Source organism: Armigeres subalbatus, chromosome 3 (genome assembly GCF_024139115.2).
Source record: "Armigeres subalbatus isolate Guangzhou_Male chromosome 3, GZ_Asu_2, whole genome shotgun sequence".
NCBI classification, from domain to species: domain Eukaryota; kingdom Metazoa; phylum Arthropoda; class Insecta; order Diptera; family Culicidae; genus Armigeres; species Armigeres subalbatus.
Genome location: NC_085141.1, coordinates 289658534 through 289681103, shown reverse-complemented (window position 1 = coordinate 289681103; position 22570 = coordinate 289658534). Strand labels below are relative to the sequence as shown.

Genomic DNA, 22570 nt, shown 5'->3' with positions numbered 1-22570 from the left:
CTTTTTCAAGTCGCTGAAGAGCGTGGATGGTCCCGATGTGATTTTGGCCAACGGGAAGATTGCTGCCACTGCGGGATGTGGTGAAGGCTCTTTGCAAGGTTTTGATGAAAACGGCAACGTGATCCAAGTGAATCTGAGTAATGTGCTGTACGTCCCGTCGCTGACGAGTGGACTAATATCTGTTGACAGATTGACGTCCAAGGGTTTCACAGTAAACTTCATGAAGAACAGCTATATGATTCGTGATGCGACCGGCAAAGGAGTTGTGACAGGAGAAAAATACGAGTGTTGTTACAAGCTGAAGTTGGCCTAGTTGCAGAGGATGGTGAAGGGGAAAGCGCTCTTGTGACAATGAAGAATAATGGTGAGCAGTGACGACAAAGATACATAACGATGAAGGAGGAGAATAATTCTGGTGGAGAAAGGTGAATACGAGGCCAACCATTGAGAAGGAGTGTTGAGATAAACAATGTTTGTTCCTCGTAGAAACTGGCGATCTGGCAACATTGTACCCAAAAGTTGTCGGTTCGCAGATTGACCACATGGGTACTAAGTGTGAATGTGTGTGTTTTTGAGATGACAAGAATGAACTAAATAGATGTAAATAAACATATTTTTATTATGCCACCATGACTCGTACTGTGTAGTCGACTTTTATTTCGTTGTCCCCGTGAAAGTTCCCGTGTTGTGTTTTTCTTTCTCCCGCGGCCGGTTCCGTTTGTGTTTACCCGTTGCGCTGTGTCCACCTCTGCCCAACACTTTCTTGATGACCTACCGTTCCACACCCAATCCTTCAGCTCCACAAAGTAAATCTCCGTCCGAAGCTATATTTGGGCGCAGAATACGGACCAGCCTGGACCTACTTCGTCCGCCAAACGTTCCGGGAGTGAACGACCACTCAGGATCAAGGTCATTTAAAAAAGGTGATCAAGTCTACGCCAAGGTGCACACCAACAATTCCTGGAGATGGGCACCTGCGGTAGTCTTGGAGCGAATTGGAAACGTAATGTTTAACGTGTGGGTGGAAGACAGGCGTATGCTTCGGTCGCACATCAACCAGCTACGTAACCGAACCAGCGCCGGCAGAGTGGCAACATCCGGGACGACCCCTCCAGGACAAGCAATCAACAATTGCCGCTGGACATCCTTTTGCAAGCCTGGAATCTGCACCAACCAAGTCAGCCTCAATCATCATGTCCTTCTGCACTTCCAACACCATCTGCACCAGTGGCACAGATGCCATCATCGCTTGCTGCACCTTTCGATCAATCGACACCATTGCAAGCCACGTCAGTTCAACCGAGCGAAGTCACCGGATTTCGTGAACCGTCGACGTCAACGTCCAGATTCACATCGCCCTTCGAATCAAGTTCTGTACCGTCAAGTACAACCGAAACAGCTGCCCAGGTACCTCGCCGCTCTTTGCGCAATCGAAGACCGTCGATAAGGTTTGACCCGTTCCAGCTGTATTAGAAGGGGAGATGTTGGGAACCACTGAACCACCAACAACACTACCATCACCAACACACTGCTTGCTCACTGGTAGCAGCTCGTCTGCTACCCGTTGATGCGCGATAGCAAGAACAACAACAATACTCTGCCGTTATGTTTTGTTATGTATTCAGTCCGCACGCTTCTTGCGAATGTTTGTTTATGTTTTAGTTCGTCTTCTAATAAAGTTTTTAATATGTTTATTTTGTATGTGCGCGTTTAACTTATGTGCAACGATGCACTCGAACACCCCGTCGGCGCGTACATAACAATAACATTTTGAAAAAATGACGACTTTTTCGGTATTTTTTATGATTTACAGTTTAGATCAGTAAAAATAATTACCGAACAAGAAATTGGGGCCCTCCTTAGTCGTGCGGTAAGACGCGCGGCTACAAAGCAAGACCATGCTGAGGGTGGCTGGGTTCGATTCCCGGTGCCGGTCTAGGCAATTTTCGGATTGGAAATTGTCTCGACTTCCCTGGGCATAGAAGTATCATCGTGTTAGCCTCATGATATACGAATGCAAAAATGGTAACTTGGCTTAGAAACCTCGCAGTTAATAACTGTGGAAGTGCTTAATGAACACTAAGCTGCGAGGCGGCTCTGTCCCAGTGTGGGGATGTAATGCCAATAAGAAGAAGTAAGAAGAAGAACAAGAAATTCGTGATTAAGTGTGTACCGCTATTTGATTCGTATTAGTTCAAGAAAAAAATGAGTTTTTCTTCATCTACGGCCGAGTCTACGGCCACGCCGGCTAATCAGTGAAAATATTGAAGAAAAGTTTGACGAAAAAAGTATTGTCAATATATGCCTCGTGTGAGGTCTGCTTACAATACCACACTCCAAAAAATCTAAACGTTATTTCCACCTGATTTTTCAGGTACATTTTACGTGCACACGTAAATGCAAATGCTTCAGAAAATTCAGGTGAAGCTTACGTGTCCGGTGAATTCTATCCAAAACTCAGGTAGAACTTAACTGTTTTTCACGTAGAATGAAAATTCTATCGAAAAATCAGGTAAAAGTTACGTGAATTTCAGGTGGAAAAAATCTACGTACATTTTCAGGTGGACTCGATCGAGAAATAAAATTTTGGTGTGTACTTTCATTTTTGAGTGTAGCTCACCAGCGACGTGAGCTCGCAGCTCTTGTTTACAAAAGCAGTTTCGTCCTTTTGAAATGTTGTTGCTGAAATGTTTTGCAATGTGACTAAGGGTGCGGCCAGAGTAGACGCGAAGTGCGAAGCGAAGCGAAGCGTCCATACGATTTGACAGCTCCTTATTATTGATTGTTATTCCTTCGTGTGCAATTTTCGCGCCGCGTCGCGTAGACGCGTCTACTCTGGCAGGCACCTAAAGATGTCGTAAAATCCCGATTAATCGATTAGTAACTAATCGATCACTTTCGATTCTTGTCGATTATTGAATCGATTAATCTTTGGATAGTAATCGATTCAAAATTAATCGATTATCACAAAGATGAATCGATTAATCGAAGTAATCAATTAATTTGCGACATCCTTATGATGTCGTAAAATCCTGATTAATCGATTAGTAACTAATCAATTACTCTAGATTCCTCTCGATTATTGAATCGATTAATCGTTGGGTAATAATCGATTCAAAATTAATCGATTATCACAACGTTGAATCGATTAATCGAAGTAATCGATTAATTTGCGACATCTCTAAATGTGACTGTGACATCGTGTCGTTCGTGTTATCGTGTTCATAATATTTTGAGAAAATTTTATCTCCTAATTACCAACAAAAAACTTAAGGCATGAGCGAAAATATATTTTGCCGCACCTGCGGCCGGGGAGGTTTAATTTGTTTCGTGCCGCTGCTGCATGTTTCGGATGTATTCAGTGAAACGGTTCTTCGCATGATCGAGTTTGGTATAGGGCTGAAGGTATGTATTTTTTAACTAATTTGAAGATTTTTAATTCAAGTACATATTTAATTTGCTTTTAATCAGTTTTCCAGCGGTGACGGATTTCCGCAGCATGTTTGCCAGATGTGCTACGGCCAGATCTTGGTGAGCTATGAGTTGAAGCGGGCCAGCGTTGAATCTCAGTCATGCTTCCAGCGGATGTTCCCACTGGCTGGCGCAGATACTTCTGATGAAAGATTGCAGGATGTGCCTATGCAGGAGATAAAACTGGAACCCGAGGAAATTCCGATAATCGAAGATAGTTCAAAGCTTGAAGCAAATTTAATGCAAGATTCTGTCTATCATACCGGATATAAGGGTCAGGGAAGGCCAGTATTGTTTCAACAAAATACGCAACTAAAACGGAAGATTTACTCATGCAAATACTGTCCGTATAAGACGTTCCATCGAATGGCTTACATGTTCCATTACAAAACACATCCGAAGGCTCTTCGTTGTGTCTGCGGCTTAGTGACCGATAGGAAATTTACTCTCCAGCGGCATTTGGCTAAATTTGATTGTGAGAGCTTGTACGGGAAGAAGGTGAATTTCACAACATCATCGCGCAAGGGTCGACGCAGGAAAGGTAATTTAAAAAGTTTTAGGACGTTCATATGTTTAATGGTTACATTACATTCTATATGTATGCACTGATTCCTTATGAATTTTTAAAACTGCTTAACGTTTCATATTCGCGGCGTGTGTTTTTTTTTGTGTTGCGCAGAGAAAAAATCGTAAACGTAGTTTAAGTGATCTCATTAATCTCACACATTATTCTTTATAATATTTTCATATATCAAGCAAACACAATCATCGATCAGACCGAGCAAACCTCAGAAAGTGTTCCGGAAAAGTTTAAATTTGAAGTAGAAGAAATAACAATTATCGATGAAATCCCAAAGCTAGAGGAAACATTTTCGAATCCTGAAGATGGAGAATGGAACAGTGTCAGCGAAACCCTACCCTTCAAAGAGACAGAATCAGAATCAAATCTAATTATCGGTGCTGGTAAATTAGAATTAGACGAGATTTCGATGACCGAGCCACCAATGGAACTCGAAGGAGAATGTTCGATAAAGGAAGGTACCTATAATACGGTGTTAGAATATCGGGAAGAGCACGTACTTAGCGATGAAGCCTCATTGGAACACGATATTAACCAAATGCGGAAGCTCTATGAATGCAAATTTTGTCCATACACTACAACCCAACGATCAGAATACATGTCCCATTACAAGAAACATCCGAATGCTGTAATGTGTGTTTGTGGTTTTTGGACTGACAGGCGGTACACTCTCCAACGACACCTCATAACAATGGGTTGCGAGGAAATCTACGGAACAAAAGTTAATTTGGGGCCTTCGTATCGGCCGTATCGGAAGATCGATAAGAATAATGGCGAACCTATTCAAGATCAACCGGAGTCGTTGAGAATATATACTTCCAGAAGACAAAAGTATTTCAAGTGCCGGATTTGTAGTCAAACGACGGACGATAGGCAGACCCATATGGAACACTTGAAAACGCATCCCAAAGCTCCTCGTTGTGTTTGTGGGTTTACTACCGACCTGAAGTCTACCCTTCAGCTACATGTGGAATATTCGCATTGTGAAGACATTTTCGGGGAGAAGGTCGATTGGGAATATTTTATAGAAGGGCAAATCTCTAACAACGGTAGGGTTAATTGTGGTTCGTGATTCAGACTGCAATTTAATTTGATTTTATTTGAATATTCTAGAGATTGTAGGTATAGTTCCGAAAGCTTCCAAAAGCGTGCAAAAGCGAAAGGTGTACAAGTGCGATCATTGTAGTTACATAGGGGACAACCGTATGAGTTACATGTCGCACTATAAGACACATCCGACGGCTTTCCGCTGTGTGTGCGGCTTCGCAACAGACAGAAAGTTTAGTCTACAGCGACATCTTGTGAATTGGAACTGTGAGACTATTTTTGGAACGAAAGTTGATTTGGACGCGTATGAGGATCATCGAAAAAAGAAGCGAGGTAAGCTTTGGAAAAGTTTTTTTAATTTGATCGAGCTGGGTTATCTTCATCAACGATGTTTATTCAGTTTAACAAATCAATTGTCGAAGGATTTCGAGTTGATGAAAAACAAGTTGGGCCATTGAGATATTGAATATGTAGTAGGGGACCTGGGGGCATTATGAACACCCGGGGCAGATTGGACACCCCTTGTATCTTCTGAAATGTATAAAAAACAATACTTTAAATGCCACTGGTAGTTCATTTTTCTTATTAGTATTTAATTTTTTCCATATTCTTGTTGAAATATGTCATAATTCAATAAGTTTTATTGAAAATATCCGCAAGTTTGCTTTGACACTACAAAATTAGAATTTTCATCAATCAGCAAATAAGACCTAGCAAATAAATGACGGTTATTTAGTCGCATATTTTCAGCTTCGAGAAATCTTCAATTATTCCTACTATTCTGAAATATATGTTTGAATATGTTTTCCAACTTAATAATGTAAAAAAATGGAAATTATAATATGCTTTCACCTTGGGGTAGGTTGAACACTCTGCAATGGGGTAGAGCTGACACCTTCATGGTTGACAACCATAACCTCAAATTCAAAACAAATCAGACGCGTTCAGTGTTTTTGCTCGTTTCGTTTGAAGTTAGAATCAATAGTTATGGTGCGGAACTATAAATCGACTCAAAAACGCCGGAAGTGGACCAATACTGCATTGGAAGCCGCAGTGAAGGCGGTAAAATATGAAGGTACGTCAAAAAAAGGAGCTGCACGAGCATATGGAATTCCCCGTGCGACTCTGATTCGATACCTTCAGCGGGAGGAAGAAATACAAGCACTGGGAGCTTTCGGGCCTGTTTTCACGCCGGCTGAAGAAAACGAATTGATGCAACATTTAATTGCTGCGGAGTCTACTTGCTACGGAATTACTGCTAAGGATGCGAGAAGCTTGGCGTATCAACTCGCGGAGAAAAACAATAAAAAACATCCGTTCAACAAGTCCACAATGCTAGCAGGTACCGACTGGTTGCAATCTTTTAGAAAACGACATCCCGAGCTTTCATTACGCACACCGGAGGCAACATCGGCTGCCCGAGCTCAAGGATTCAATCGAGTGTCAGTTAATTCCTTTTTCGAGCTGCTGGAGAAACAGTTGGAATCGGGAAAATTTCCTCCGAGTCGTATTTACAATGTCGATGAAACCTCCGTGTTGACAGTAAGTTGAGAAAAAGATTATTTAAGAATAGTTTTCTTATTGCTAATTACTATTTACAGGTACAAACTAAGAAATCGAAAGTGCTCGCCCTCAAAGGAAGGAGACAAGTAGGTTGTATTACTTCCGCGGATCGAGGGGTTCTGTCGACGGCATGTATGTGCGTTTCGGCAGCGGGACATTTCCTTCCACCCATGCTGATCTTCCCACGATCACGCTTAACGGATCAGTTAAAGAAAGGAGCACCCGCGGAGAGCGTTTTCAGCTGTAATGGATCGGGATGGATGACCATAGCAGATTTCAACATATGGTTTAACCATTTTTTGGCACAGACCCGTCCTAGTCCACAGGCTCCTGTGTTGCTTCTCTTGGACGGTCATGCATCCCACGTTAAAAATTTGACACTTATTGAAAAAGCTCGTAATAACAATGTTACCATCCTCTGTTTTCCGCCTCACTGCAGCCACAAGCTGCAGCCTTTAGATGTGGCCTTTATGGGCCCTTTCAAAACTAATGTTTCATTATCTATTGAAAAATATTTGAAACAGAATCCTGGAAAGGTTGTAACGTTGAACGAAATCAGCAGTTTGGTTGGAAATGCTTTTTCACAGACAGCTGTTCCTGCCACTGCTATAAACGGATTCAGAAAAACTGGCATCGTGCCATTCAATAAGTATATATTTAACGAAACCGACTTCGCTCCTTCTATGGTAACGGATGTTCCAATAGAAGATGATGGTGATTCTGATGGACCATTTTTAGGATTCGAAGATGATATGAATGGAATGCCGTCTGTACAAGCACCTGTTGAGTTCACTTCAAACATTCAACATGCAACATCACAAGTCCGTCCAGTAGAAGACTTACCTCATCTGTGTCACACAGCTAACAAACAGCCGCCGACTACTAAAGCTTTCAAAGTGTCACCGGAAGCGATTCTTCCATTGGCAAAAACAACTACCAGGAAGGTCACACGTAATAGACGAAAGGGAAAGACCGCGAACATAACAGCAAGTCTATACAGGGATGAGCTGCAAAAATCACTGGCTGCGAAGGATATTAGCGACCTCCAAAAATGATATCAGAAGCAAACTAATGTGCGATCTAAAACACTTTCCGAAACACCAAAGCGTGCTCGAGGACGTCCTAAAGGTTCAGCGATGAAAAAAGCAAAACATCTTCAAGATTCCCTTTGTGAATTATGTGGTGCAATTTTCAGTTCCTCTAATGGAGCCCAAGGGTGGCATAAGTGCCCGGACTGTAACACTTGGTATCATGACTGCAATGAAGCTCAATGCCCTATTTGTAAGTGAGCACATTTGTTTTTATCCAAAGTTGACTCGATGTGTAATACTGTTATTTTCCTTTGTTATTTTTTTTTGGTCAATAAAGAGAATTGAATTTACTTTTTATGTATGTTTAGTTCAAAACTAATTCCCTCTAATAGTCACTGATAGTTGGGCACTGGTAGGCACGTATTATTGAATATTCTTGAAGGTGTCCATTCTGCCCCATGGGGGTGTCCATTCTGCCCCATGGGGGTGTCCATTTTACCCCGGGTATCTCACGACGTTATTAAAAATGTTAAATTTTAAGTTGGCTTTTTTAATTGAATGTATGTATATTTTTAACTAGTTTTCATATCTAACTTATATCAAATTAGTTACAAAAGCATGTAGATGGTATTGATCAGAAGTAAGTTATTTACAATAAGTGAAACTTGCCAAAATGCTAAGGGTGTCCATAATGCCCCTAGTCCCCCTAAATATCCCGCAGAACAATCTTCAAATAAAATATTGCCGTGTTTAGTGTTTGGCATTGAAGTCACCAATTACGAAGAATTTAGATTTGTTGCGAGTTAGAATTTGAAGATCAGCTTTCAACAAATTCTTTTGCTGCCCATTGCATTGAAAAGACAGGTAGGTAATGAAGGAAAATTGTCCAAAATTTGTTTCAACAGAAACTCCCAAGGTTTCAAAAACTTTGGTTTCGAACGAAGAAAATAATTTATGTTTGATAAGTACGTCTATTAATGACAATGGCGACCCCATCACAGGCGCTGTCAAGACGATCATTTCTGTAGATAAAATAATTTAGATCTCTTTTAATGGAGGGTCCTGGTTTTAAATATGTTTCAGTTATAATGGCAATATGCACATTATGAACTATTAGGAAGTTGAATAATTCATCTTCCTTACCCTTTAGAGAGCGGGAATTTTAATTTAGAACTTTCACACAATTATTTGGATCCATTAAAACGGAGACCGATAACAATTTTTGTGTGTACTTTATACCAACCTGAACAGCTTCAGGTATGGTATTTGCTTTGAACATTGCATCAATCATGTGATGCAATTGTTCAGGTAAAAAATCAAAATCGGAAGCAGACATGCTACCTGAATCGGCAACATGACCGTTATTTTCCGTTAGGACATGGGTATAAACCTCATTTTGAGAAGAGAAATTTTGTCTACCAGCAGCGATGTTTGCATACGTAGGTACGTTCGAAAAATTTGAATTTACTGAAGTGCTTGCGTTGAGAAGCAGCAAAATTTGTTCGAGGATTGTGGTGGGTATGAATTGCTCGACCGGTAACTGGTTTCGAATTTTGAGCGTTTGTAAAATTTCTACCCGTCGAATCTGGGATCCGATTGGAATTTCCCGTCATCAATTTTACACGGGAATTGAAAACTTTTTTGCGTGAAGGGCATTCCCAGAAATTGGATTTATGATTGCCCCCACAATTGGCACATTTAAATTTATTGGAATCTTCTCTCACAGGACACGCGTCCTTGGCGTGAGAGGTTCCACCACAAATCATGCATTTAGCCTTTAATGTGACAAAGTTTAGTTCCATGACCCCACTTTTGGCACTTACGGCACTGGGTGGGGTTTTGGAAATTTCCCCCAGGCCTGCGGAAATGTTCCCATGTAACACGGACATGGGACATAATACAGGCCTTTTCCAAACTTTTCATATTATTTAGTTCACTTTTGTTAAAATGAACTAAATAAAATTCTTGTAAAATGCCCCTCTGGGAAGTACCAGAGTGGGATTTCTTTTTCATCTTAATTACTTGGACTGGCGCAAATCCAAGTAGGGGGAATGACGGCTTTGGCAGGTTTTGTTCTATTATTGGCAGGGGTTTTTTTAATGTTTTTATGAACATTCTTTGCATATCAAAGAATATTGTGGCCAAATTTCATAAAATTTGGTCGACAAAAACCCCCCTGCCAATAATAGAACAAAAGCTGCCAAAGCCGTCTTTCCCCCTAATTGAGAAATTTCAATTTTAATCTCATCCAGTGATTTATCATCCCAGTGGGTCATTTATCATCCCAGACAACTTTGAATAATCATTCAGTTTTGTTGTCGTACGTGAAGAATTTATGCCGCTTCTCAGTTAAACACTGTTGAAGAAGACGTTTGCGATCGTCAAAGGATCCCGCGGCAGTCACCCTTCCTAGCAATCTGAAATGAAACCTTGATCCCCTGAAGGTTACTCAAGATTTCGTTCCGAAAGCCAGAAAACTCGGCAACAGATACAGGTCGGACTCGATTATCCGGAGTATCGATTTTTTTTCACTCCGGATAATCGAATCCTCCGTATAATCGAGTCACAAGAAAAAAAAAATCAAATCTGCAATTAAATGACGAAAAACTTATGTTTTATTTTACTTGCAGTGGTGCAGTTAGAAAGTATTCAAGAAAAACCCTGAATAATCCACCTAGCGGTATCGGCGACTTTCTAGTGTATTATTGAAAAATAGTATTTTTGCCATATATTTTGAGTCCATAGTCTGATCCAGATAATTTTCAGACAGGATTTCCATTTAAATGCAACTTGTTGGTTGAGATTATGTGCCAAAAAATTACTAGGCTTTTAGCACAAAAAAATGTATTCTGGCCATAATTTATGAACCCAAAGTTTGATCTAGTCAATGCGTTCCGATTGTTGCATTAAGACGATCCCCACCGATGTGTATCCAAATGAGTGTCTAGTATAGGAACGAAATGCGTTCATATTTTATTTATGCACTTGTTTTCGCACCGGTGGTGAATATCCGGTTGCTATTGAGGCAAACACGGAAATAAATAAAATCAGGAAAAAATTATTATTTATTTTCAAATCTTTCAGAACGCGCTCCAACTTTTGTAATATAATGATGCGTAATGCATTTTGTGATTATCAGATTAGCTAGACACACATCTGCTAGGTGGCGCTAGCTTATATGCAATAATTTACTGAGGTGGATATCTCGAGATCTATAAGACTTAGAAAGATTTTGTCTTCTACAAAGTTGTTCGGGTAGCCATAACATTTATGATGGAGACTAGTTTAGTTTGGAATTCATACGCATAGCGGCGCTAGTGTATGAGAAATAACCTGTTAGGTTAAATATTTCTAAATCCGTAGTGGCCATCTTCTACAAAGTTATCCGAATTATCTGTTAGGTTGGTTATTATGTAAGATTTAAAAGGGTAGTCAAAACCAGAAGTTTAGTTTGAAACCGCAATACTCGTTGGCGCTCGAGTTGAGTCGAATAGAGTCAAGTACGAGACACTGAAGATGGCCTTACTGTAGAAGTCGAAATAAGTATCTGTCAAAGGTACAACCAAGTGGTGGAATTAAATGGAATTGAACGAACTCGTCTTATGGCTTGTAACTTTGTAGAATACGGCAATATTCTGAAAATTCCAGATTTTGAGATATTTAACCTATCAGTTTATTTCTTATACACTAGCGCCACCAAGCGGTTATGTCTTAATCTAAACCTGCATTGGTCATAATAGTTTTGACCACCCGAACAACTTTGTAGAAGGCGGCAATATTCTAAAAATTACATATTTTGAGATACCTGGCCTATCAGGTTATTTCCAATACACTAGCGCCGCCAAGCGGTTGTATTATTAACTAAACATGCTTTCGTCATGATGTTTTTAATCATCCGAACAACTTTGTAGAAGACGGCAATATTCTTGAGATTTCAACTATCGAAATATCTAACCTTTTAGGTTATTTCCAATTCACTAGCGCCGCCAAGCGGTTGTATTTCAAATTAAACTTGTTTTCGTCATGATGGTTTTGACCACCCGAACAACTTTGTAGAAGACGCCAATATTCTAAAAAATCCAGATTTCGAGATATCTAACCTATCAGGTTATTTCATATGCACTAGCGCCGCCAATCAGTTGAAATCCAAACTAAACTGACCTCCATCACAATGGTTTTGATTATGAATAACCGAACAATTTTTCAGAAGGCGGCACATTTTTTATTTATGAGTTACTCTATATTTCCGTGTGATGGTTTGGCAACGGTTGGAGCGGGTCGCCAAATTTGCCAACTCGCTATTCACCGAAGGTTGCGTTTACATTTCCCAAACCCGTTTACCAACGACCGGTGCGAGTTCGCGTTATGATAGAGGTTGCTATTTTGGCTTTATTTACGCACTGGTGGGGATCGTCTAATGGATTATACTTTAAGGGGGGATATTTGTATTGATGGGGTACAGATATTCGATGAACCTAAGCCAAATGGAGTATCCTTCTCCACTCGATCCTGGGCCAATTGCTTCTAGTCGCCCTGAACATTGAGCGCCCTCAGGTCCTCTTCAACTGCAAAAAGCCATTGTGTACGTGGCCTTCCACGGCCTTCTGCCGTGTTAAATAAGCCTAATAATATCCAGCCCTTTATATACCAGGTACAACTCGTGATTCATGCTACGCCGCCAGATACCGTTCTCCTGTTTACAGTCGAGTATTATCCGCAGCACCTTACGCTGAAACACTCCGAAAGCTCTCCGATCAGCCTCCTTTAACGTCCATGTCTCATGACCGTATAAAGCCACCGGAAAATCAGAGTAGTATACAGCGCGAGTTTTGTTTTCGTTTGCAGACTACGGGACTTGAGCTGGTTACGAAGTCCGTAATGAGCCGTATTTGCAGCTGCACTACGTCTTTTCACCTCGCGGGTAACATCATTATCGCACGTCACTAATGTTCCAAGATACACAAATTCTTCTACTTCTTCAAATTTTTCACCATTACCATTCCGCTACAACTCCACTAATGAACCCACGTTGATTGCCATCAGCGACCATGTACTTCGTTTTGCTGGTATTAATCTTGAGTCCAATCCTCGCTGTCTTAAAAGGCACAAAAGGACGTGGAGGACCAACGCTCACTCGGAGTTTTCGAAAGGAAAGTGCTTCGTACCATCTATGGTGGGGTGCAGATGGCGGACGGTACGTGGATGAGGCGAATGAACCACGAGTTGCATCAGCTGTTGGGAGAACCATCCATCGTTCACACCGCGAAAATCGGACGACTGCGGTGGGCCGGGCACGTAGCCAGAATGTCGGACAATAACCCGGTGAAAATGGTTCTCGACAACGATCCGACGGGCACAAGAAGGCGAGGTGCGCAGCGGGCAAGGTGGATCGATCAGGTGGAAGATGACTTGCGGACCCTCCGTAGACTGCGTGGTTGGCGACGTGTAGCCATGGACCGAGCCGAATGGAGAAGACTCTTATATACCGCACTTTTTGGCAACACTGTTGTGCCGAGTAAACAAACCATGTATACGCGGTCCAACTTGTTTTCTAATATTCTATCGTCATCTCCGAAGTGTAATTCGTGAAACGGCAATCTGAAGTCGCAGAAAATTCCCCCGTATCCGGCCGGACAAAATGCGGCCACCGAATCACGTCACCTGACCTTAAGGAGCCATTCTAAATCAATGCAGAAACGCGAGCTTCACATAGAGCGCAACGACGACGCCAACCCACGGCGAGCGAAAAGCCCCTGTATGGAGACACCGGCGTCTACCACCACATCGATATCAACACCCCAACAAACGACGGCCTATCCTACTGGCAGCATCAGCGACAACAGAAATACGGATAATGGAATCGCAGTGAGTAATCAGTTTCAACTGCTGCAAAACGAAGAAGACGAAGATGACATCACCGATGTAATGCCAACTCTAACTCCGAGCATAACAATCCATCCGCCAAAGGAAAAAAAGGTTCGTGTTCCTCCAATTTCAATTATTGGGCAATCAACGAGACAGCTGCGAGAGCTGATGTGCAAATTCAACACACCGCAAACCGAATATAATATGAAGGCGACCAAAACGGGTGTTCAACTATTCTGTGCGGGAGAGCAAGTGTACCACGACGTTATGGAAGCGTTGAAGAAAGAAAACATTCAGTACCATACCTACACTCCCGCTACGGAAAAGCCGATTAAAGTTGTGCTATCGGGTCTCGCGGTATACGATATTGCTGAGTTGGAAACTGAGCTTATTGCGCACGGCGTATTGACAACAGAAGTTAGACTGTTCTCGCGTAAAGTAGTTGGTCTAGAGGAAAGTGCGCTATACCTACTCCACTTCGTGAAAGGAACCGTAAAGCTGTCGGAGTTGCGAAAGGTGAAAGCTCTCTTCAACGTAATAGTAAACTGGCGTTACTTCGAACGACGACCCACAGATGCTGTCCAATGTCACCGATGTCAACGTTTCGGCCACGGAATGCGGAACTGTAATCTTCGTCCGTCATGCGTCAAATGTGGTGAACAGCATCCCTCAACTGAGTGCAGACTTCCTAAAAAAGCGGAATTGGAGCGCGCTGACAAAAATGAGACACGTAAGTCGATCAAATGTGCAAATTGTAGTGGTCAACATACTGCAAACTACCGCGGTTGTCCTAGCCGTAAAAGCTACATAGAAAAGTTGTCCCGAATGCGTGCCGAGCGCAAAACCGCTTCTTTTGCCCCTGGCCTGCAACGTCTTCCCCCCTCAGGTCTCACCAACAATTCTACCATCCCACCGACGGGCAGCTCTTTCGCTGAAGTGCTGAGGGGTCAATCAGTTGATAACAACGGTCTTTTTTCTATGTCCGAATTTCTTTCTCTAGCGAGAGAAATGTTTGATCGCTTGGCAAAATGTCAAACTAAACAACAACAACTTCTAGCTCTTTTCGAGCTAACGACCAAGTATGTCTATAATGTCTAATTTAGGCTGCTTGCGTCTGATCAATTGGAACGGACGCTCCGTTCACGGCAAGAAGCTTGAACTTTTTGATTTTTTGGAGCGGCACATTGTTGACGTGGGAATCGTGACCGAAACCTGGCTACAGCCAAAACATGCCTTTATTCATCCGAAATTCACTTGTATTCGAGTCGACCGACAATCGAATATTGCAGATAGGGGTGGAGGTGTACTGATCGCTGTTCGTAAAGGTATCAAATTCACTGAACTGAACGTTTCGACCAAGGTTATTGAAACTGCGGGAATCTCGATTGACACACCGGAGGGTAACATACACATAATAGCGGCCTATTTTCCTGGAGCAAAACGTCGTTCGATTTGGACACAATTCCGTCGAGACCTCTCTATAATAACAAGAAGAGCAGAACCTTTTTTCATTGTGGGAGATCTGAATGCACGCCACCGTCACTGGAACTGCTTGGAAGTCAACAGAGCAGGAGCAATACTATGCCAGGAAGGGGAAATTCGTATTGTTTTCATTCATTTCCCAGACTACTTCACTTTTAAACCGTGGTCGTCCATCCACCCTGGACCTACCTCTCTCCAACAACTTGTTAAACATGACCAAACCGATCACCTTAAACGAACTGTCTTCAGATCACCTCCCAGTAATGTTCAATATTCGATGCTATGCCCGAGCCAACTGGCCACGTTTCCAACGCGAGGTGAACTCTAAGCTGAACCTGTTGGACCCAGCAGTTGCGGCTCTAACTAGTGAAACCGAGATAGATGCTGCAATCGAGCTCATTTCGTCGACAGTTCTGGAGGCAGAATCAGCCTCGATCCCTGAAGTGCAGCAACGAACCTATGAAACTGCGGTAATTCCAGAGAGCACCCGAAGGTTGATAGCGCTACGAAATAAACGTCGGCGCCAATGGTACAGAAGAAGGGATCCCATCTATCGGGATATAGTCACATCACTGAACCGCCGGGTCCGAGAGGAGTGTGATCAAGCTAACTTTCGCAAATTGAAAGAAACGCTGCGCACGCTTAACGATGACCGTGACACACTCTGGAAAATCACCAAAGCTCTACGCAAATCTACCAAATACAGCCCACCATTGCGACAAGGAAACAATATTATCGCATCATCCACGGAGAAAGCCCAACAACTGACCATGAGTTTTGCACAAGCTCATCGCAACCAAATGGAAGATGATCCAGATACTGTCGCTGCAGTGCACGAGTCGATCATACACATTGATCAAACTCATGGTGATGATGGTCACCTGTGGTTGATTCATCCCAAGGAAGTCGCACAAATCATTCGAAGACTAAAGTTCAAAAAGTCTCCCGGCCAGGATAATATTAGAAACTGCTTACTGAAGAATTTACCTCGGAAGGCCCATATTGTTCTAGCGAAAATCTTTTCCGCTTGTCTTCGGTTAGGCTATTTCCCGTCGAAATGGAAACACGCAGTAGTTGTTGCAATCCCGAAACCCAACAAAGACCCCACAATCTCCTCAAATTATAGGCCCATAAGCTTGCTACCCAGTCTTAGTAAACTTTTGGAGCGGATAATCCTCAAACGCATTGAGCAACACCTGGAGAACTATCGGATTATTCCTAATGAGCAGTTCGGCTTTAAAAGAGGACATTCAACGACCCACCAACTAGTCCGGCTTGTAAAAACAATACGAACGAATTTTTCACGAGGAAAATCTTCAGGCATGGTGCTTCTTGATTTGGAGAAAGCCTACGACTCTGTGTGGCAAGAAGCAATATTACATAAGATAATTTTCCCCCGTATATTCTGAAAGTTATTCGCTCCTTCCATTCGGTGTCCCACAAGGAGCTGTCCTAAGCCCTATGCTCTACAATATCTTCACCGCTGATCTTGTGATGATTGACGATGTCAAATATTTTCTTTTTGCTGGCGATACCGGTTTCATCGCGTCGGATTCCGACCCATCCATTGTAGTAGCGAAACTATAAGAGGCTCAAAATACCATCGAAAGCTACCAGAAAAAGTGGAAGATAAAAACGAATGCCGGCAAATCGCAGACTATTTTCTTCACTCGCAAACGAAGCCAGCAAAAACTTCCGCAAAGCGAAATATCCGTATGGGGTCTCCCAGTTCCATGGTCGGATGAGGTTCGATACCTAGGACTATCAATGGACCAGAAGCTAACCTTCGCTACCCACATAAAGCACAGCCTAAGTAAATGCGACAAACTCATTAGAGTGCTCTATCCGCTCATAAACCGACGTTCACATTTGGACGTCAACTCCAAGATCCTTCTGTATATGACTGTCTTCAAGCCATCTCTAACCTACGGCTTCACAACATGGTATAGCTGCGCCGCAAGCCATAGGAATAAAATTCAAGTGAAGCAGAACCGGATATTGAAGATGATCCTGAATTTGGATGCATTCCATCCCACCAATGACGTCGACAGAATCGCGAAGCTAGAACGAATCGATGATTCGATCCAGCGTATACTTCCGAAATTTTGGATGGGATGTGCTACTTCAGCAAACCCGTTGCTACGGCGTCTGTCATAGTCTGTGATATTAGGGTATAGAATATTAGAATTTATAATTTTCCTTTAGCTATCCCAACACTTTATGCTATTTCAAGGTTTTTTTAAACTTTCTCCTTAAATCGCCAAAACTGTAGATAGAACCAGACCAGTAACTTTCAATATTATTTGAACTATATAGCTGTTGAAAGGAATTCCATAACTCAGCTCAAAACTATTATTGTAACCGAATAATGTTAAAACAAGAAAATAAACTAAACTAAACTAAACTAAACTTATATACCGCACAGGTCACTTCGGCATTAGTCTGAATAAATAATAAATAATCACGAAGAAAAAGAGAGGAAATGGACTACCATGGGAAAGTTCTTGAAGCGAGAAGTTTGTCGACATGTTCTAGAGAAAAGAATTGATTCATGGAATTATGATTAATTATATAAAACACCCCTACTTCAGTCAATCCCATTTCAGCTACGTTCATGTTCCTCAAAATAATCAAATATTATATGAATATAATAGTAATATATTCATTTGAACTCATGAATTTGATATAAAAGCCTTAAATCCAATTTTCAATATACAAAACAACCCCTTTTTCAACCCCCTCCCACACCCTGGATACGTCCCATGTTGTTTATATAATCGTATTGTATATTATAATATTGAAATTTAAAAAAATAAAATAAAAACCCAAAGGTGCAGCCCAATCGGGTTGTACGCAAAGGTGACGTAGGACTACGTAGCTATTTGAAATTGATGGAATTTGCCATCATAATTTGTGTCGTTTTATTTACATTGAGCAAACTGCTCGGAGGTAAACTGAATCAATAAGTCGAATAGTTGTTCCCAGTTGGATGGACTTTGAGTCTCTAATCGTGGAATTAACATGACTCATCGGCCGCTGGAGGCACTCGACTGGCTTTCTGTCGGGGACATCACAATCCTTACCTTGCCACGTACGCGTACATCGCGGGCGAAAACCAAACGTTGCAAATAAATACATTTGCGCTTGGTTTCACGCCACTTCTGATTCTGCTTATTTCTTCTTTATTTTGGCCATTTTTGAAGATGGTGTTCTCCAAAAAGGTCTTTATACAAAAGAAGGTTGATCCGACAATCCGATATGAACTTTCTTCAAAGTGCAAAACTCAATCGTAGCTAGCAAATTTGAGATCGGAGGAGGGAGATGATGCAATTAATTTGAACGGATGGAATCATTAACAGCAACCAAGCTAACACGCTAAACCAGATACCACCGAAACAATCCATTTTCGCAATTAACTCTTTCTTTCTATAAAATGCTGGTCCTGAGAAGAACCAATTTTCTTTTCCCAATGCGTCTTTCCAATAACTAACTGCATCCAAATGCACCTTGCGTTGAAATTGTCCGACCGCCACTTGATGATTTTTCGCCAAGCCTCCACCATTTTTAATAAATTTTCAGCATTGCCACTGCTATCCACGCCTTCATGCTGCTGTGTCCGCTCCGCTGCATCAAATTTTGTCGAACCGCCCATTCCGCTCTTTCCGCGGAATCCCGATCAAAATGACTCGCGCGCCGCTCGAAAGCAGCTTTCTTGTATTCAATAAATTAAGCCCGTTAGCCCCGCCCCTTTGTGATCTGTATGGGTGTAAATATAATGTGCACTCATAACGATTAATGAAGGGGCGGGGCTAATGGAATTACTTCATTAGATATAAGAAAGTTGCTTTCTTAGCAACACCGCGCGAGCCATTTTAATCGGGATTCCGCAGCAGACAACGGATGTTCGGAATTCTAAGAATCCTATGAAATTTTCTCGCAAGATTCTGAATTTGGTTATGAGATGTTGTTTATCTAAGATGCGTATTGTTGCGAGGAATAACAGCAGAAATTTGACTTAAGAGGAAGTTTCTTCATATTACCAAACATTATCTCTTGGCATCTGTCTGTCCGAGCAACGTTCACCGATGGGTGATTGCTGTAGAAAGTTTCCACTGAGGTGGCGTCTTCATTGATTTTATACAAAAGCCACCATTTTATACAAAAGAAGGTTGATCCGACTATCCGAAATAAACATTCTTCAAAGCCACTAAAAAGCTCGAAATAATTTTCTTAATTCTTCAAAGTGCAAAACTCAATCGTAAATAGCGAATTTGATAGCGCGTCGGAGGGAGTTGATGTAATAAATTTTAATGGATGGAATCACTAACAGCAACCAAGCTACCATTTCAAACCCGATGTCACCGAAACAGTCCATTTTCGCAATTAACTCTTTCTTTTCATAAAATGTTGGTCCTGAAAAGAACCAATTTTCTTTTTCCAATGTTCCTTTCCAACTAACTGACACCACAATTTGTAATAAATTTTCAGCATCGGCACTGGCGGTGCCGGATCGCCACAGTGCTATTTTTATGGTCAACCTTTCCTTCATATGAAATTCTGGTTCGTTGAGGTTGAATGATCTGCAGCAACACATCGAGCACCACCACCAATGCTATGGATTTTCTTTGAAAATGTTATTAGCGCCTCTGTGATGCTGTGTCCGCTTTGATGCGTCCGCTCTGCGTAAAATCTTGTTCAAACTCGATTATCGATAATAAATAGTTAAAAATAGTATTTTCATATAAATACAAAGAAGCGTTGACTCATCCTTGATCGAATGGTCCAAAAAATTGAAAATCCATCGAGAAACGGCTGAGATGCTAAAGTTTAAAGTCTATCATATTTTCGCGACGGTCCCCGATTTTCGCAATCGTAAAGTGTACCCAAATATAGAAAAGACAGACGTAGTCCTACGTAAAAAAATCGGAGAAAAAAAATTCTCCGGATAATCGAGTCTAAAATTCCGGAGATTCGAACCCCGGATAATCGAGTCCCCGGATAATCGAGTCCGACGTGTACCACAATTGGCGGAATCCGCACTTGGGCTGGACGGTCTTGAAACCTTGTTTCTTTGAAGGAAGTGGAGAATTCAGAGATTCCCCCTTCCTCTTGTTTTTGTTAATAATCATTGCTGAGCGTGAAGACGTGACATTCTAAGAGTTTTTTCCCAGAACGGTGTCCCTGCAGGATTACCACCGCTTGTCGGAATTTTACTTCCGCAAACGGGTCCAACGTAAAACGAAAGCACGGGTCCAAGCCAAGCAAAGATCGTAACGAGATCAGTAGGTACAAATAGCGCTGAGAAGCACTGTTGTAATTAAAATAGCTTCGGGTAGTATTAAAAACTTCCTTCCGCAAAGAAAGAAAAGAACCGCACAGCACGAAAGCACGATGCGGTCTGAGTTCCATCATAGATGAAATAATCTTTTAAAACTATTTTCTTTAATTATTTTTTCAGCGTCAAGCCAACAAAGCGAAAAGAATAACGATGGCCTTATAGGAATGGGATTCACCATGAGGATAACAAGAAATCTGCGCATGTTTTACTGCTGCAAAGAAGAGTGCCAAGGGGAATACGACTCTGAGGAACAATGTGCCGAGCATTTTGAACAAAATCACAAAACTGATTTATTGGAAAATCTTACACAGAGTCAATTCAACAAATTCACTTGCAAGAGTTGCCACCTGACGTTTGCGGATGAAATGTCTTTATCAGTTCACCGAGACAACCTTTATCGGCCTTTGTTTCAATGTAATAACTGCGGAAAGGACGGCCTTAGTAGGAAAACTGCAATGCTACATTCCAAAAGTGTATGCAAAGTTAATAGATTTTCCTGTTCCTGTGGGTTTTTGACAAACGAATTATCAGCTCTGAAAGATCACTTCCAGCCTGATATATGTAACGAAATTCGAATAGAATCGGATGCTAACCAACCGGGTTCATCGAAACTCTCTGGACAAAAAGATGGAACTAGTCCAATGACAGGTTCCACTGATGAACGTCACATTTGTAAGAATTGCGGAATTGAGCGAAACAATCACCTCAGCCTCCAGAAACACCTACGAATCGAAGTCAGACGTGCACTGCGAGAGCAGTCCATGCTGGACAGGGGCAAAGCAATGGATGGGATTCCGGGCAAGGTCTACACCTGCAGGTGGTGCAACGAACCTACCAATAACTTGCAACATCTGGTGAAATGTATGTGCGACGCCAAAGAGTGCGCAACGTGCCGAAAGAGATTTACCAATATACATCTACTGACACTGCACTTGAAAAGAGAATGCAAAACACGCAATATAGGATTCCAGTGTCCGTTCTGTGAGAACCGATTTTCCCATGTTGGTCGTTTGAATCGACACATCAGCAGGGATCATTCGAAAAAAAAATGTACCAAGGTATAAGTGCAATATTTGCCACGGTGTGTTTGGGCGAAGATATACTTTGGATAGGCACATGCTCAGGCAACATTAAAGAGCGTGATTCGGTGATGAGGCAACGGTAAAATTCTCGATGTCGGTGTAAATTTCTTCTAAGCGAGAGATATAAAGTACAATAGGTGTTCCCGTGAAATAGTAATATAAAACGTCTACTAATATCAGCTCTAATGTTTAATGTACTCCGAAACATCCAACAGAATCTCTGGAACAATAGGTAAGTACTGAAAATTGTATTAGTTCATGTTCGGCCCGGAATTCAAATGTGTAGACCGTATTTTTGAGAGCGCTGAATGCTTTCGTAGTATAGTGACTAAATGAATAGATGAATCCTTTTCGGGTGAAGGAGTTTTCAATCAGGATAATAGTGAAAGAAAGAAGTCGGAAAATTATTCATAACCCTTTGGAGTAAAAACAGCAGTGGTTCAGTTTCATTGCAAAATTTTTGAACACTATTTTAGTTTGAATCTGGAGCAGAATAGAACAAACTCGTTGGTTTCCCCAGTACTCACATTTAAAAAATAAATAAAAGTCGTGACCGTCCCTAACTTTTACATTTGTTCCCATTTTGTTCCATATTTATCATAAAAATCGCAGCATTGTAATTTTTCTTTCTAACATATCTGAATTCATAACAAATTCAATAATATGTGGATTTTAGATGCGTGGAATAAACAAAAACTCGATCGACCCCCTGAAAAAGTGAAAATAACGACAACTGTATGCTTCCGAATATTGGATTTTTAGTTCATTATTTAAAAAATCTCGAACTTTCCTAGCATCAGGGCAAGTAGGAAGAACACTGAAATCCACTATTAGGGTATTCTTCCTTGCACCACACATTTTCCACAGGTTACGAATAGATGCAAGAAAATTGAAGTAAACACGACCGATGAATGCAAAAGAAGGCTGACAGCCTAAAAAATAGTTGTTCTTAAGTATGGCGACGATTGATACACCTTACTTACTTGATGGGCTACAGCTCTTCGATGAACCTACCCCGAATGGACTCCACTGGACTCGATCCTGGGCCAATCGCTTCCAGTCGCCCTGAACAATGAACGCCCCCAGGTCCTCTTCAACTGCAAAAAGCCAT

General features: G+C 41.6%; 2 protein-coding genes across 2 annotated transcripts; both read left to right on the top strand.

Moving 5' to 3' along the window:
• The first annotated feature begins 3211 nt into the window (after nt 1-3211).
• Nucleotides 3212-21635, top strand: LOC134224776 (zinc finger protein 337-like). The gene is made up of 5 exons (XM_062704342.1): nt 3212-3405; nt 3472-4012; nt 4228-5100; nt 5165-5431; nt 20498-21635. Exons 1-5 carry the CDS (start codon nt 3277-3279, stop codon nt 21439-21441), a joined length of 2754 nt encoding a protein of 917 aa, XP_062560326.1. The 5' UTR covers nt 3212-3276; the 3' UTR covers nt 21442-21635.
• Nucleotides 6433-7716, top strand: LOC134219646 (uncharacterized). The gene is made up of 2 exons (XM_062698447.1): nt 6433-6640; nt 6700-7716. The coding sequence occupies exon 2, from the start codon at nt 6796-6798 to the stop codon at nt 7714-7716; it is 921 nt and encodes a 306-aa protein (XP_062554431.1). The 5' UTR covers nt 6433-6640; nt 6700-6795.
• Nucleotides 21636-22570: the final 935 nt, after the last annotated feature.

Excerpts from the sequence above, each read along its gene's own strand:
- LOC134224776 (XM_062704342.1), top strand. The coding sequence starts at position 3,277 with ATGAGCGAAAATATATTTTGCCGCACCTGCGGCCGGGGAGGTTTAATT. Across the intron at positions 3,406-3,471 it reads AGTTTGGTATAGGGCTGAAG|TTTTCCAGCGGTGACGGATT; the intron begins GTATGTATTTTT and ends GCTTTTAATCAG. Across the intron at positions 5,432-20,497 it reads TCATCGAAAAAAGAAGCGAG|CGTCAAGCCAACAAAGCGAA; the intron begins GTAAGCTTTGGA and ends TTATTTTTTCAG.
- LOC134219646 (XM_062698447.1), top strand. The coding sequence starts at position 6,796 with ATGTGCGTTTCGGCAGCGGGACATTTCCTTCCACCCATGCTGATCTTC.